General features: G+C 44.0%; 1 protein-coding gene across 1 annotated transcript; it reads right to left on the bottom strand.

The window, feature by feature from the left end:
- Positions 1–2,431: 2,431 nt before the first annotated feature.
- pde6c (phosphodiesterase 6C, cGMP-specific, cone, alpha prime) lies at positions 2,432–16,016 on the bottom strand (the record flags this gene model as incomplete). The annotated part of the gene is made up of 22 exons (XM_084485607.1): positions 2,432–2,469; positions 2,988–3,141; positions 3,890–3,973; positions 4,155–4,229; positions 4,346–4,409; positions 4,732–4,839; positions 5,683–5,783; positions 6,284–6,371; positions 7,814–7,923; positions 8,233–8,340; positions 8,627–8,782; positions 9,000–9,065; positions 9,604–9,747; positions 10,058–10,207; positions 11,683–11,730; positions 12,000–12,066; positions 12,265–12,329; positions 12,516–12,590; positions 12,710–12,850; positions 13,132–13,221; positions 14,659–14,811; positions 15,549–16,016. 22 exons carry the CDS (start codon positions 16,014–16,016, stop codon positions 2,432–2,434), a joined length of 2,553 nt encoding a protein of 850 aa, XP_084341733.1.
- Positions 16,017–16,904: the final 888 nt, after the last annotated feature.

Genomic DNA, 16,904 nt, shown 5'->3' with positions numbered 1-16,904 from the left:
TTTGACACAAGTATGATCGCCCTTTCTCAATGGCTGCAATTGGTGCCATCCATAGATCCATAGAAGCAGGTAGATAACATCACCTTCCCCTCTATTTGTGCCAATTACATCAAGGTTTTGTACAGCCACCAGAGTGTGAAGCCATCCCTTTGATGGGGCTTGGTTTGGTCGGGCTTTACGACGCAGTATTGAGGCCGGCGATCTGGAGCCAATCGGCTTTCCCACACGGCTGATCCTGCTTAGGGCCCCTTAAGATCACGGCCTGGCTGATGACTCAACACACACGCAATGCACACCATCGTACGTTTCCTTTCCTTTTATTTTGTATATACAGGTTACATCTGATGAAACATACATTAATGTACAGCAGCGGTCAGCGATGTGGAGATAGCGGCCCTCTCTTCACGCCGTGTATGAATTCAAACTCGTTCTCCCCTGATCAGATGTTTATTTACATTCATAACTAACCAGAATTGCTTCATCTGAAGTTTGAGTGGAAAATGTAATTCCGTGACAACAGACAGGTGTATGTATATAGCTTGTCCTAGGGCACTTTTAAACCGTGCCATTTAAAATCAATATACTCCCTAACGAATTATAAAGACAAAGCCTTTAGCAGTTTGGCTCACTTGCATCCAGAACACGAACACAAGCTCGACTAGATACACAAGATAGCCTCAAAGCCACGGTGATAGGATTAGGCCCTGATCGATGTCCCGTGGATTATAGCGGCAGACATGTTGCATAACTCTTAGGGGGGGTCAAAGTCGCGTAAAAGTCGCAATTCATCCTTCAGTACTCTAGACCCACATTTGTTGTGCGTTTTTTTTGTTTTACATTTACATTCTCTTTACCGTCGCAACGGGTTCATGGTTCATCAGATTGCAAACAAACAGCCTGTGTGATTGCGTAATTAGGTCATGAACTTTGCTCTGCGTTAGCACTGGAGGAACAAGCACAGGAGCCACTGCTATGCACAGACATGATAAGGCTGGGGTTAGGTCAGCCCTTATCTTCTCTACAGGCAGGGTATTTAAAGCCTAAAGCTGGGGTGGATCTTCAAAGCTAATCGTATCTTCTTGAACTACACAGCTCTCCTGTTGGGTGCTAGACCTGTTAGCTTTGGACACGTAAAGTTCAATTTTAGACCACATCTTTTTGTCCACATTTAATTACTTGTGTTCGTATGTGTGCCTACAATGGATATTTAACAATCGCAAAGTATTTTCTCTCTTTTTTTCACTACAGTATTTGGAAGTTCATCATATACATTTAAGTACATCTTAAGTAACAATTACAGAGTTGAAGTTTAGACTAACAGTGCATATAAATGTTATATATGTATATTGCAAGTTTTTGTAGTCCTGTCTCATTATCTGCTTTACAATATAGCAGAATATAAAAGGTTAGCAAGAACCTTACAAATAAATGTGTATTGACCTGACCTGAATCTCACTACCGATTTGGATCAACTGTCAAGCCCTACTGGCTCCCCATTCAAAAACAGACAAAGTACAAAACATTTCCTCAGACAAATATTCAAAAAAATAGATATATCTGCATATTAAAACGTACCCCCCATCGGAACTATACATTACCCTTTATAGCCGCTAGCTAGCTTGCATTTTCTGGCATTCCAGCCCCTTCCTAGTCCGCTTCTTCTTCTTTTTCTAAATCTACAATCCCATGAATATCAAACCGTTATTGTTCTTCTGAAGTCGAGTTTAAAAACCATACAGAATTTCTTAACTAGGAGTGTTAATCCCCCAGTAGGTGTATGGTACCCCCGTCCAACTTCACCAATGTTCACCATCGTCACCACCAAGCATGTCAGAAGAGGCTAACCATTGGTAGCGGGAAAACCATCCAACCTATTCTGGGAATTTCTAACATCTAGTTTGTAACTACTCTTGCATTTGCAATTGTGTAATTTGCGTTTCAGTCAGATTTGGTGGTGGGACTGTAAATCCCCCTTGATAGCGGTCATATATATATAGCGAATACATAACTTCTCACAAATGTGGTCGATTTGAAAAAAAAAATTGCCAGGTACCCACTCACCTCAAGAGGTTCAAGTGTGTGTTCAAAAAACAAAAACAAAAACCCCCAAATAAATGGGTGTGTCTTAATGAAAGTCTGAAAACCTCCTCAAAGACCCCACTCCTCCTTACCGCTACTCCGAAACCCATCGACAAGCTTCCTTGATCCAGACCACCCAGAATATCAGAACCAACCCTGGATCCAACGCTAGACTAACATCAACAAGAGACCCGAGACCCTCTGATCCCAGGCTGGAGTCAGTGGGTCTAAAGGGCCCAGCTGCCTAATCTAGCCTAGATCCAACTAGTCTAGAGAGCGGTGGTCCAGAATGGACTACTACACGCTGGTGTGGACTTTCAGACCAGCCAGGGTGCAGACAAGACGAGATGCTTTAGCAGATGGTACACGTCTTGGACTTGCCACCGTCATCTGAGAGATGGAAGATAGAAAGAAGGAAGGAAGGAAAGAAAGAAAGATTTGATTTTATTTCTTTATGACAGTCCACATGAACAGTTATATCTATTGACTCAGTATCATCCATCATAATACTCAAAACCCTTCTTTCATCATTCCAAAATCATCCATTGCTCCATGAGCATTCATCCGTTCTTCATCCATCATTCCCTCTATCCATCAAATATCCACCCCTCCATGCATTCATCTATCCATCCACCAATCCATCATACATCCAACCGTCCATCTATCCATCCACCAATCCATCATACATCCAACCGTCCATCTATTCATCCACCAATCCATCATACATCCAACCGTCCATCTATCCATCCACCAATCCATCATGCATCCAACCGTCCATCTATCCATCCACCAATCCATCATACATCCAACCGTCCATCTATCCATCCACCAATCCATCATACATCCAACCGTCCATCTATCCATCCGTCCGTCCACCCCCTCTCCTGTTGTACTCTGGGTCTCTTCACCTTTCCCGCCGGCTGCGTCCTCCAGCTTCTTCTTCTCGTCTTCGATGAGCTTCATCTTGGCGTTGTACACCTCGGCCTGCTCTGACCAGTGCGCCCGGTTGTTCTTCAGCCCGTCGAACATTGGCGTGATCTCCTTGTGGAACCTGGAGAACTCCTGGCCAATCACAACGCAGGAGGAAGCAGAGCGGTTCAGAATGGGTGTGGACGAGTGTGTGCGTGTGTGCGTGTGTGTGTGTGTGTGTGTGTGCGCAAGTGAGTGAGCATAATAATATCTTTATTTATTATTTATTTGGGTTGTGTGTGTCTTAGGGTGTGTGGTGGTTGTGTGTCTGTTGGTGTCTGTGCATGTGCAAACATGTATATAAGTGGTGGTTGTGTGTGTGTGGCTTTCTGTTTGTGCCAGTTGTGCATGTCTGTTGGTGTTTGGGGGTTGTGAATGTGTTATTTTTTGTGTATGTGCATAAGTTGTGGTTTGGTTTTGTGTGCCTGTGTGTATGTGGTGGTTATGAGTGTAAAGTGTTGGGCTATGGATGTTTATTGAGCTAACATTCTTTTGAAAGGTCAACATGTTCAGTACATCCTGTTTTTCAAACCTGAGGAACTGGACAACATAGACCGTAGTTGTTCATGTCCACAAATACGGAAAAAAATCTTGGCAGATTTTTCGGAATCCTGTATATTCTCCATCTGATTCGTTAAGAATATTGCTCAAGATGTGTGTTGTCTATGTATGGATTTCTTCAGCATGCTATTTCAGCATTAGATACCATAATTTATCCCTTTACATTGGAGGGGGCATCGCGTCTTACTGCTTCTAACACAAAACCGGGGTTCTCATAAAGATCACAAGATATGTGGTGACAAAAGAGACAAAAATGCAGAGAAATCTCCCGTGTCGTTACCTTATACACAAACGAGCACACAAAGTCGATGAAGCCGCACTGCATCTTGGGTAGCTGCTCTGCACAATTTCTGTCCATCATGGGCTGTGTGAGAGAGAGGAAACATGTGAGTGAGTGTGATGTGGAGTGTTGTATTTTATCTGGAGAGGAGAGAGGAGAGTAGGATGGCAGGAGGGAAGACAGGGGAGCAGAGGAGAAGAGAAGAGGAGAAGATAGGAGTGAGAAGAGGAGAGGAGAGAATTGAGAAGAGACGAAATATACATACAATAGGCTGCTGGTCGAGGACATTTCTCTCCAAGTCTCCCTGTTCCCAGAATTCAGCGGCCACCATAAGAGCCACCTGGGGAGAGAGACAGAGAGACAGAGAGAGAGAGAGACAGAGAAAGATTATCACCTGAATACGACCTATTCTGCATCGTACACATTTCAGGGGGGGTACTTTCTAAGGGCACATACCTTGCTTTGAACCTCCCAAGGCTTGCAGATAGCCGACAAATCACAGCCAGTCATCATCATAGCCCTGACGACAGCGATCGAGACACAGAGAGAGCGAGAGAGCGAGAGAGCGAGAGAGCGAGAGAGAGAGAACAAATGCAGTCAAAGAGAGAGGTGGAAGAAATGTACAATCCAACACGTGCATTTGTACACAGGTTTTTCAGTAAGGAAAACATAAAAATGAACATAAAACATGAAAATATTTATCTACTGATATACTTATCAAAGGTAATATCAAACTCATGGATAAAATCTGTGAGCCGTAAATGTTTTTAGGTTTAATTTAAGAAGCTTTTATGTTATATATGAGATATTTATGTGATGTTCACGGGTGTATTTCTACACACATGATGATTTCCTTGCGGGTGGAGTTGTTGGAGATGTATGCTATGGCATCCTTCTCGTCCTCCATGGGCTCTGTGGCGTTCACGATGTTCTGGAACATGGTTCGCTTCCTACATACACATAATACAATCAGTCCCCTCATGGTGGAGCAATCAAATATCCATAGTAGCATGAAACAATTCACAAGATGGAGAGAGAGAGAGAGAGAGAGAGAGAGAGAGAGAGAGAGAGAGACACACACACACACACAGTAAGAGAGAGACAGTAACAAGTAGTAGAGGGAGGGAGAGTGGGTGAGAGAGGGGTCGGGAAAGAGGGAGTGAGAGAGACACACACACAGAGGGAGAGGGAGGGAGAGAGGGGGAGGCCACGCCTCGTGGTCAAGGGAGGTGCTTTGGACAGAAAGTCCAAGGGAGACTCACAACGCTTCCTTGTTGCGTAAAATAATAATGGAGCGGCAACAACCACTTTGTTCAGTCTTTTGTTTTTTAATTTTGCCTTCCTAATAATTAAATGTAACCCATTCACCATACGGCCACTGACAAATTAAAACCAAGGACCAAGGATTTGATGGGAGCTCTCCCCTCCTAATTGCACCACGACAATCCGCAACTCATTTTAAGCAGTTTGCAGCAAAAGTGTAAATAAAACCCACAATGCATTGTTTTATGGTATTTGGAATAAACTGTTTATCAAACCGAGACCCCCGTTTTGAGGTGCACCAGAGTTTGGTCTGCAGCAGAGTTTCGAATGAGCGTTCACACCAACCCAAACTAACCGTACTATTGGGGGAAGTTCTCCAGGGTTCTATTAAACTGATCAAACAGCTCAGGTGTGAAAGCACCGCGAGTGACTAAACGGCGATCCACCAGACCTGAACTTCCAATAACCTGCCAGCATTAGTGGACCACTGGAACCCCATTGGTGGAGGACACAGGAAGTGAGGTACCTACTTGAAGTATAGCGCCAGATCGGTGGCGATGATGCAGACGTCAAACAGGTGCTGTACCGTCTCGAACTGTCGCTTCTGGAGGTTGCAGAAGATGTTGAGGCTCTGGAAGAGAAACACAACAACATTCAATTCAACAATTTTTCTTTGCGTATTTCATAAAAACAATATATGGATCAATGTGCTTCACATTAAACACACAATAACACAGTGATAATACAACAATACAATGTTCACAAAGTGCTACGATAAGAATAGGTCAAGAAATAGAAACAACCAAGAAGAATGATGAATTAAAATAAGGCATGAATAAAATGGTAACTGCTCCTTTGTAAAAGGAAAAATTCCTAAAAAAGGTTGTTATGAGTACATGCCTGTGTGTGCTTGTCTGTTCATAGAACTATGTGTTTGCGTGTGTGTGGAGGAATATTCACGAAGAGTTTCCGTGTTTGTGTGTGTGTGTGTGTGTGTGTGTGTGTGTGTGTGTATGTACGTGTGTACGTGTGTACGCGTGTGTGTGTGTGTGTGTGTGTGTGTGTGTGTGTGTGTGCGCACACACACAATCTACATAAATCTACAATGTACAACTACAATTAAGCCTGTACCTCTTCGGCCATGATGGTCTTGCTGAACTCCAGATGGTGTCTCTCCATGATGGAGGAGCCGTGGAGTTTGGCCAGAGGGGATCCACTCCTACAGGTGGGGTTAGGAGAGGGTTAGAGGAAAAACAAACCCACTGACCCTCATCCAAAAAATGCTCCAAGTTTTTGTACGTCCTGGGACAGGACGTACAAATATCACCCCTGCGCCACGCCACCAGGTGTGAGTGTGATTAGCCATTAAAGATCCCATGGCATGCTACTTTATGGATGCTTATATATAGGTGTTAGTGGGCCCCTAATACAGTATTTGAAGACGTTCAAGAAATTCAGCCTTGGTGCAGAGTTACCACTACGAGCCAGTCCCACAATGAGCTCTCCACAAACGTGTTGTTTTTAGAGGCGGGTCAAGGTGGTACCATGCGCTAGTGTTTACAGTGGAACACTGAACACTCCGGGTGCTCCGGCGGGAGTCCTGGAGCTCTATATCTAAATAATATCATATTATATTTAGATATCTATATAATATAATATATATTATCATGGTCAAAAGCTGTTTGCGCCTCCGGATGATATTATGAATCTCAAACGACTGCGTCGGGAAAAAAACACGAAATGGAGGAGAAAGGGATTGTTGCCCGCGATTGTTGCCCTGGGTTGTCTCCCGCCGGAGCCCCAAATAGAAATAATAAATAATAGAATAGCCTCAAATAGATTCTGTCAAGTTAGAATTTCACTTGATCAAGGTTGTTTGCCGATGCATCTCCAAATATCCGTTAGTAAATATGTTCAAACCAAGGTCCGTAGCTGTGTTCACACAGAAACACCTTTGTCTGCTCAGAATGCATCAGCATCTGAGAAAACTGAGCACTCCACTGGATTTGTGATAATTTAATCTGTTGCCATTTGTCAAATAAGTAATCTCTATATCTATTTGGGTGAGACAGTGAATACAGAGACAGGCCATTAAGGAGCATGTAGGGGTTAGACAGTGAGACAGGCAAATTCCAGAGCAGGTGGGGGGTAGACAGTGAATAGAGACAGGTCATTAAGGAGAAGGTAGGGGTTAGACAGTGAACACAGAGACAGGTCATTAAGGAGAAGGTAGGGGTTAGACAGTGAACACAGAGACAGGTCATTAAGGAGAAGGTAGGGGATAGACAGTGAATTACGACATGTTGTTCTAGGATGTCTAAAGGTTAGGTTACGGGCATGAGGAGATCGAACCCAGAACCCTTGACATGGGAGTCGAACACCCTCATCACTACACTGTCCAAGAGTATTGGTTAGCCCTTTAAAGCCCTTTACACACTTGTCCTTATATGCAATAGTATTTGCCTGATGACCTGATGTTTCATTATAAAATCAATAAGACAATTATTATTTTCATATAGTCGATGAATATGCATCACTTATACGTGATGACTCTTAGTTTGTCTACATTCACTTACACTGTTCTGCCCCTGACATACTTTAAAGATGAGACCTGACTATCCTGTGTTCAAGTGTAGGAGTGATGCACAGGAGGGAACTTGCTTGGTCTGGTAGAGGTTGTTGGTTCCTCGATGGTCGATATCATGGCAGAACGCGGCTGCCACCATGGCGAAGGCATCCAGATCAGAGTAGTACTTCCGAAGCTTACCCGTCTGGGGAGGGAGACAGACATAGAGAGAGAGAGTGAGATAGCGATAGAAAGAAACACGTTTTGTTTTCTTGCGATGACCATCAGACTATACTTAATTATACTGAAAACGAAATTGCCATTTTTGCAACCGCTGTAAAGTCACAATATAGTCACTGCAATGTGTGGGCTCTTTGTGTCATGACACGAGTCACGGTGAGACATCATTATGTGGTTTTGTTGACCAATCACAGTCAGCGGTGTATTTCGGGCAGACTAGTGTGGTTGAATACCTTGCACACAGTTTGAAGTATAAAGGAACGCTGGGTCGTACCTGCAGCAGACAGAACATGGTGTGGCCCACGTTGAACCCGTGCCTCCAGTTGTGGTAGGTGATGTCACGGTAGCCCTTCCGGACGGTGTACATCCACTTGGTCAGGGTCTGAGAGGGGAAGGGCGAGATGTGTTGGGATGAAGCGAGACGAAGGGGGATAGAGAAGAGAGACTGGAGTTACCGAGGATGTCTAAATCCCAAAAGAAAGTAAGAAAGGATACAGCCTTGAGTGACTGACTGTACTGTTCTTTTTGATAGATTGACTGTCTGACTGTCCAGCCATCTATAAATCGCACTGACAAAAAGTCCATCTGTCGGCCTGTCCGTCCGTCAGTCCATCTTACTCTCTCAGTCCAACTGTCTGACCTCCTCCTCTTCCTCCTCCTCTCCTCACCTCTGCGGGGACCTTGAACTTCTCCACCACGTTGAGCTCAAAGAAGATGCGGATGCCGGCCTTGATGAGGTCAGTCTCGGAGGAGGGGAAGTCACTGAAGCCGAAGAGAAGCAGGGATTCCCCGTGGACGTCGGTCGCCACCGGGCACGTCGCTCTCTGTAAACACAGTGACAGAACGCAGCAGAATATGAGCTGAGGTTCCGGTTAGCTCTACCAACTAGCACGCTAATCCTTTGTCAGGCGCACTAGCAGGGCTGATTCGAAGTGTATCTCATGCAGGGAATCCTTGGGCTGCGCTGCAGGGACGCCAGTGCCCATGGTTAACAAGATGAGATACACCTGTGTGTGGATGGTTTCTGGTTCTCCAACGTACCAAGAGTTTGTACATCTCCTTCTGGTCGCAGTCCTCAGGCAGGGCATCAAACTTCTCCTTGGTGTTCTGGTGGAGATAAAAAGATGAAACAGTTGTTTATTCATTCATGCTGAACTTCAAGAGTATAGAAAACCTATTGCTTTATAATACTAACAAGTGTGTGTGTGTGTGTGGGGGGAGAATGGGTCATGGTTGTGTCCTTAGAGTAAATTAGCATTTTTTTCTAGCAGGTGTCTTCAACAATGATTGAGTTTCTGTCATGTGAAGTTCAAATAGAGCCAAACAATAAACACTGTGGTAAACTAGGAGACAGCAGGGAAGAGTCGAGAGAGAGAGAGAGAGAGAGAGAGAGAGAGAGAGAGAGCGAGAGGAAAGGAATGGGCAGAGGAGATGAGAGGAGGAGAGGTGGTAACCTAGGAGACATTACAGAAAAGGAGGAAAGAGAGGACATGACATTGGAGACAGTAAAGCTGAGAGACTGAGAGGGAGGAAAGAGAGCTGAGAAGAGGAGAGGAGATGAGGCGACGAGGAGACAAGGGGAACCTCCTAGCCAGCAGTTGCACCCCCTGTATGCAGGGGTCTACTGTCTAGGTACTGTGCCCACCAGGATGGTCTGTAGCTCAGCGGGCGTGCACTGGGTCTGGCACATGAGCATCTCCTGGGCGATGTCCTTCCTCCACTCCATGCGGTTCAGACGGTCGTAAGTGTCACACACCAACACGGACCAGCCCAGGAACTGGGTGAGAGCCTGGGACACGGGAGGGCGGTTGGTATAGCACTGACCAGAACACAGCGGAGCACAATAGAGGCGAAAGAGCAGCGGGGGGCCTGGACCCAGTTTTTAGGGGCTAAAAATGATTGCCACCCCAACTTCTTACTTTTTTCACGTTCCTCTACTACCATAATCATCTTTTTAACCCAATCAAAATCTACCCAAAAATATAAACGTCCCAATGAAAGAATGCACATCCCACTAAAGAATAGTCAATAGCGGTCAGGACTCAGCACACCTCTTCGTGATTTTAACGGAAGTCAAAATGGTGAAAGGGGGAGCTCACTTCTGTGATCTGCTCATCGTATTCGTCGAAGGGCTTGCCGTCTTTCCTGTTGAAGAAGGTGGCGATGCCCACGATCTCTTCCTTCTTGTTGACGATGGGCAGAGACAGGACATTCTTGATGGTAAAGCCGGAGTCGTCCACTGGCCCTTTCTGGAACACACACACAGCCAAACAATGCATTATATTACCGCTACCGTTATATGGTGTGCTGTGGGTTTGTGTGTTTTGTGTGTGTGTAGGGGCTTGTGTGTCTGTGGGTTTTGTGTGTGTGTGTGTGTGTGTGTGTGTGTGTGTGTGTATGTGTGTATGGGGGGGTTTGTCTGTGTGTGTGTGTCAGTGGCGGCTGCTCATCTTTCAAAGAGGGGAAGCTCATTTTCAGCCTACATCATATAAATTGTCAATTTATGTACATGTAAATGACCCTCCCTCTGTTCCTTTTCAAGGAAATGCTCTATCATACCAACTAGCTGTCTTTTCCAGTGACTTGACCAGTGTCCTCTCAATGGCCAGCAGAGCTAGGCTGCTTAAACGGCCTTGGCCCATTGTGTTATGGGTGTAGGACTTGAGCCGCTTCAAACAGGAGAAGCTCCTTTCTACACCTGCAGATGTAGCTCCAATTGTTGCCACTAATGAGAACAGTTTGTAAAGCTGAGGCATTGCACTGTCCAACTCCATGTCTTTAAGGAACACCAAGAAATCACACAGCTTTCCCCTGTCACCCTGCAAGTCCTGATCTGAATACAGGACTTGAAGTTCAGACCTCAGGCTCCCTGAATCAAAGTGATGAACTACCAAAACAATATTAAACTTGAACAAAGAAATGTGGGTATTATGTTAAACTGAAGCAAGGAATTGTGTGTAAAAAAAAAAGTAAAAAAGTGTATGAAATGTACGATGAAAATTGTCTAGCAATTTCGCCAAGCAAATATCAAGAAATAGGTTGCAGTTTGTCTTCCGACTCGCTTGCAAAATCTGCGATGGGACTGAGGACTGAAGAGAGCTCCGGCGATGTTTTATAGTTCAAAATAGCTGTCAATCAAATGGCAACTCAGTCTTTCGCAGACCCTCCAATCATCACGCAGAAGCCCAGCGTCCAGGCCAGCCCACTCCTCCATTCACCCCCAGAGACGCTGAGCGTCCGTGGGAGGGACATAATCGCAGCATTATCCAATGACTGTCAACTTTCAACGCACTAAAAAAAGCTGTTCTATGTAGTGGTGGATTTCATGATTCATTTGAATGAATCAGTTTGCGTCGGTCAGTTCGGCAAGAAGAGTCGTTCGTTCGTTCGCATTTCCAGTAGCCGTGAAAATCATGGTTCTCAGTCACTGAGTCGGTCAGACTCAGCTCCTCCCTCGTTCTCATTGGGCGTGTTTTAACAAATTTTTAGTCAATAAAATGTTAACAAAACAGTATATATTTGACCATTTAATTTTTTTAATTTTTAGGGGAAGCTGAGCTTCCCTTGCAGTCTTAGAGAAATTGCTACTGGTGTGTGTGTATGTGTGTGTGTGTGTGTGTGTGTGTGTGTGTGTGTGTGTGTGTGTGTGTGTGTGTGTGTGTGTGTGTGTGTGTGTGTGACATAATTGATTGAATATAACAGCCAAAATATTTGTAAAACTTACCTGGAAGGTGAAATATTCATCTGCTGCTACATTCATCATGTTGCAGATCTACAGGAAATTGAATGAGATCACAGGAAGCAGAATTATATCACATGAGCCCAGAATAAGAGATCTCATTCCATGATATATACACTACATGTTAATTCTACATACAAGTTATGTTTGAGAGGTGACTATATATGTGTTACAACAATGCAGTGTTATTATGATACTATATATCAAATTATGATATGATAAAATATTTTATATTTCATACAATCATTGATGCAGAATAGCCATTTTGATCATGAAAATGACAGAAGGGAGTTCAAACATACAAATCCGTTCTCGGCTACGTAGGTGGGCAGACCGCTGACCAGCCCCCAGTGATCTGCTGGGGGAGCCCTGGAGAGGAGGAGAGAGTTATTATATTATTATCATATATTTATTTACCATGTCTTCGTCCACAATGTTTTATGATAATTCATGTTTACTTTGATTATTCAAACAGTAGACTTTGCCATGCATAGACCAAAATCCAGTTATTTCAAGTTTCTCAACTGTTAAAACCTAACCTTTATATATAGGTCCCATTATACTCACGGTATGACTTTAATTTCTTCTTTGGCCTCCAGCAAATAGTCAATGATTTTGTAAAAGATAATTTCCTGTAAAAACAAAAGGTGACCCGTGAAATATATTTAACTACATCCTTTCAGGGAACAATACTTTTTAATCCTCTTTATTTAATTAAAATATCAACATTGTTGTAAGTAAGAAAGAGCCAGTTTGCCAGTGAAGGTGAATTCAAGATGGCTGAACGCCTGGTAGGTGTGAGAGGTTTGGACATGTACCCTGCCGTCGGGTGTCTTCGGCCCTTTGTATGGCTCCACGTCTCCCAGTTTCACCGGCCATTCATCGTAGAATTCCTAAAGGCAGGAAAAACACCAACAAGAACACATTTTATTTGCTGAATATGAACAAAATAACTTCAACAACATTCAACAGTCATCCAATCAGATTTTGTTTCAGTTTCATGTCCACCAACCTTCTCCTTGGTCATGTCCAGGAGTCCCACAGTGTAGCGCTCGCAGTTGAGGTATGTTCGTACAGTGTACAGGGCTTTGTGGAACTGTCTCTCGATGTCCGTCAACTCTTCAAACACCTTGCTGGCCGACCACAGTAGCACCTAGCCCGGGAATCACAAAGAGTGGGAATTGTGGCCATTGTAGGAATTTGGGGAAATTAAACGAATGAAACGATCACCCAAAGAATCTATACTGATCTGACAATTTAATGCATAGTTTTATAGTTATATTCAATCAAACAACGCCACCATGTTTATGAACTGATGGTCACAAATACTGAACTTCAAGAAATAATGAATTGATAACTTGCATTTAAATTAGGGCTTATTGAAGCATGTGTGTGTGTGTGTGTTGATATGTGTTTGTGTGTTTGGGAATGTACCTGACTCCTCCTGGACTCCACGTTGAACATGTAGGCTGTGTGTTCCTGCAGCGCGATGACCTGAGCGAAGTTCATGTACCTGTGGAAGAACTACAAGAGGAGAGAAGCTCCTTCAGAACAAATACAAACGCACAGTGACCTTGACTCCCTTTCAAAGGGCCAATGTTCAGCACTTAAAGGCTGGACCCCTTAACCCCCCCTTAGGGGTTGAGACTTGTCATGCATAGCAAGATCGTTGGCCACACCAAAATATAAGGTGATTCACGTTGGAGAATTGATGCTGGTTGTCAAAATGGCTGACGGGTTTCACAGAAGTTTTGACTCAAAAGCAATACGATAAATTCACGCAAATTTGTGCAGTGTTTGGATTAAACAACATCATGCCTTCATGTTTTATCATCTTCATTTTGCATGTCTCACACCTGTCTCGTGCCTTGTGAAACCACACAGCTGGGTAAAAATGGAGGAAATAACCATTCCTAGCTAGGAGCTAAGAGCAGTGGGCTGCCACAGGGTCCCGCCCCGGGGGAACCAACTCCAGAGAGCGTGCCTCTGCTTTGGTTATGGAGTGTTAACTAGCATGTTTTTTGTGTTGTGGGAGCGAACCAGAGAACCCGGAGGAAACCCAGTACTGCCTTACTGTGGTGCAGAAGTGCTAACCACTGTGTCACCGTGCCGCCCTATTTTCCTACAGTACAGAGTTTAGTAAAGTGAGTTTAGTTTAGGTAATGAGTAGCAGTCATGATGTTGTTGATGATGGTGGTGGTGATGATGAAGCTGGTACATTGCCAGCTACCCTCTCACACTGCTGTTTTCTCAGGAAGCTAATCATCGCTGCGCTCATCCCTCTAGCCTCTGTTATATCACCAATGGCCCCAGGACAGACAGGGACTGTCCTTTGCAAGTCTCTCGGATTAAACCAAGGTCCTTCCATCTGTGGTCACTAAAGATCCCCATGGCATTCTACGCCCTCACTCGAGTGCCTTGAAAAGTGCCACTTCTATTATTATTCTGGGAACATTTATAGACTATACACTTTTACAGGATCCCACTGTTTCCTCAAAGAGATTGCTCCATCCATGACTATAATTTCATCCCAAAGCCAAAAAACATGTCTCAGTGGCCATAGAACCTATTCCCCAAACAAGAATATTGGTTAGTTGGGTGGAGAAACCTATAATCTTAAAGGAAACCACTGAATACATTCTAAATGCTAATGAGAATGGGAAAGTTGTCATAGTTTTCAAAGATTCTAGATTATTTGGATTCTAGAATCCTTTTGAGTGGAAAAAGTTCCATTGAATGGGATTCTTTTTGTGGAACGGCATCGGAGATCCCAGCTTAGCAAGTCTAAGACTCCAGTGATCTCCTCTAATAGTTTCTTCCTGTCCGTCTCCGATCTGTGGATTAACAGTGTTTCAGATTAAACACCATAACGTCCACCTGAGCTAGGGGTGGTGTGGTGTGTGTGTGTGTGTGTGTGTGTTGTGTGTGTGTGTGTGTGTGGGGGGGGGGGGGTTGGTTTACCTTCTCATCCTCGTTGGTGAAGGCGTCCGCACCGATTTTGTTGAGCGCAATGACAATCCCCAGAATTTCCTTCTCAGCCATCAGGGGGTACGTGAGCATGTTCTTGGTTTTATAGCCTGTCTGTCTGTCCACAAAGTCGCTGAATTTGGAATTCTGGACCATGGTAGGTGAAGAGGGGTGAGAGTAAGGTAATGACAAGAGGATGTTAATTCCTAATTCTCTGTTTTCATGTTGAACCAAATGAGAGAAGTGAAGTAAAGAAGTGTATCAATAATAATAGCAATGTATTGCTAAGTAAGTTGGTGCAAATGACAGCAGACAACATGGATGTCCTTGTGAGAAATATTGGTGCCATTGTATCTATAATAATAAATGAAAAATGTAATATTAATAAAATGTATTTTTTTTTTTCAAATATTAATGCACATAAATGTATTATCTTGAGAGAGCCAGAAACGCTTTTCTCTTTGACTTGAGAGGCAGAATCTAAATGTATTAGGTCTTACAAATTCATTTAGCTTATATAATGCATAGGCCTTGTCACCTGAAACGTTTTTTACTAATCCAAGATTTAGTATATTTGAAATGATGGGATAGACCTTGTATACATACCATGTATACTTCTATACAGTAAGACAATAAAAGTACGTAATTGATGCCAACGGCGGTGGAATTGATTTCTATGTAGAATTTCAACCCTCAATGCCACATTTCCAACAAACACAAATATACACACATTTCACTTTAAAGTGAACTTTCATTTTTTTTTATAAATCTTTCAAATGAATTATGAATAGATGCAAACACACTCAACAGTGCCAACTTAAACACAGTTCAAGTTGGCTCAGGGAGCACATTTTCTCTTGGTGCACCACAAGCATCAGGCCTACCTTCGTGACGTCCGGTACATTGTGCGGCTTTTTGGTGTGCGCCGTGTGTCCCACCATTCCGATATCTGTGGGGAAAACAATCTCACTCCGGGGGTGCACCAAGTTGGTCTCGAACGGAGATGTCGGCGTGATGTCAAAGAGGCAAGTCGTGAGCTCAGGTATTCCGTTTCGTGAGCGACAAAAGAAAAAGCTGACCCTGTCCGCTTGGATGATGGAGCACACTCTCTGCAGGACCTTGTGCATGGACTGCTCCATGTTACCCACTTTCTGCATCTCCTGCACCAGCTCGAAGATGACCACTGACTCCTGGATGGCCGTGATGTCCTTGAACGAGTTGGCATCCTTGGCGTCTACTTTGGAGCCGAAGGCCGCTGTCAGTGCTTCGGCATTCACCTTCCTGTCAAAGTACTCTTTGGCAAACTGGGGATTGTTTTCCAAGTACTTCTCCACACTTTCCTTGTCTGCCATCTTGATATCGTCGGTTTTAAACCTCCCCCTTTGTCCTTGTTTTTTATGGTGTCTTTTTTTTTTTTACAAAAGCATCACCTGCAGCCAAAGAAAATCAACAGCCAGCACGGGAAGCAGTTTGGTAGAAACCAGTCACAGCGGGAGACCGCTATGGGCTGGCTGCGGGATGCGGGGCTGAGCAGCAGGTTCAGTTGGCGCCAGGTTGCATCCTCATCCGCGGTCCCAGAACGAGTCAGGAAGACAGCCGGCAGCGAGCGCCGTCAGGCAGAACGGTGGCTTAGGGGGCTTGACAGGATCAAAGTGGCCACTAATTACTGTGACGTCACAACATTAAAAGCCTTGCTCTAAGCGTACTTAACCCCTGCAAATCCTCAACACTGATCATTTTATATTGGGTATATCCTCCCTGTCTGAGACAAAGAGAAAGTGAGAGGGAGTCTCATGGGAGGGAAGTACATTATTTAGGATTGCTATTATATGTATCACTTTTATCCTGATTTTATCCTTCTGTGAATTGAGACACATATCTAAGTAAGTGGGGGGGTCGCGACATCTTGCTCAAGGATCCGTTCTGGAAGGCTGCAGACATTGGGGATGATACAGTACCTTTGAGCCCCTGGCCCCTAAAATATCCTGTTAGTTAAGACAAGAACAATGGAAATGGTCATTGATTGGTTTAAATGCGGACATATACAAAGGAGTGTCATAATGAGCATGTGCCCCACCAATATGTCACTAAGCAATAAGCAAACAATGGTTAGCAGCAATTATAAACACACTAAACCGACATCTTAAGCATTTAAAAAAGTGGGGCTTGCCTGCCAAATGTGTCCACACAACGATTTATTTGTATTCAAATAATTCAGTATACAAATACAGTTTCAGTTT

The sequence above is a fragment of the Micromesistius poutassou genome (genome assembly GCF_964030765.1).
Source record: "Micromesistius poutassou genome assembly, chromosome: 21".
Classification (NCBI taxonomy): domain Eukaryota; kingdom Metazoa; phylum Chordata; class Actinopteri; order Gadiformes; family Gadidae; genus Micromesistius; species Micromesistius poutassou.
This window is presented reverse-complemented; position numbering and strand designations above follow the sequence as displayed.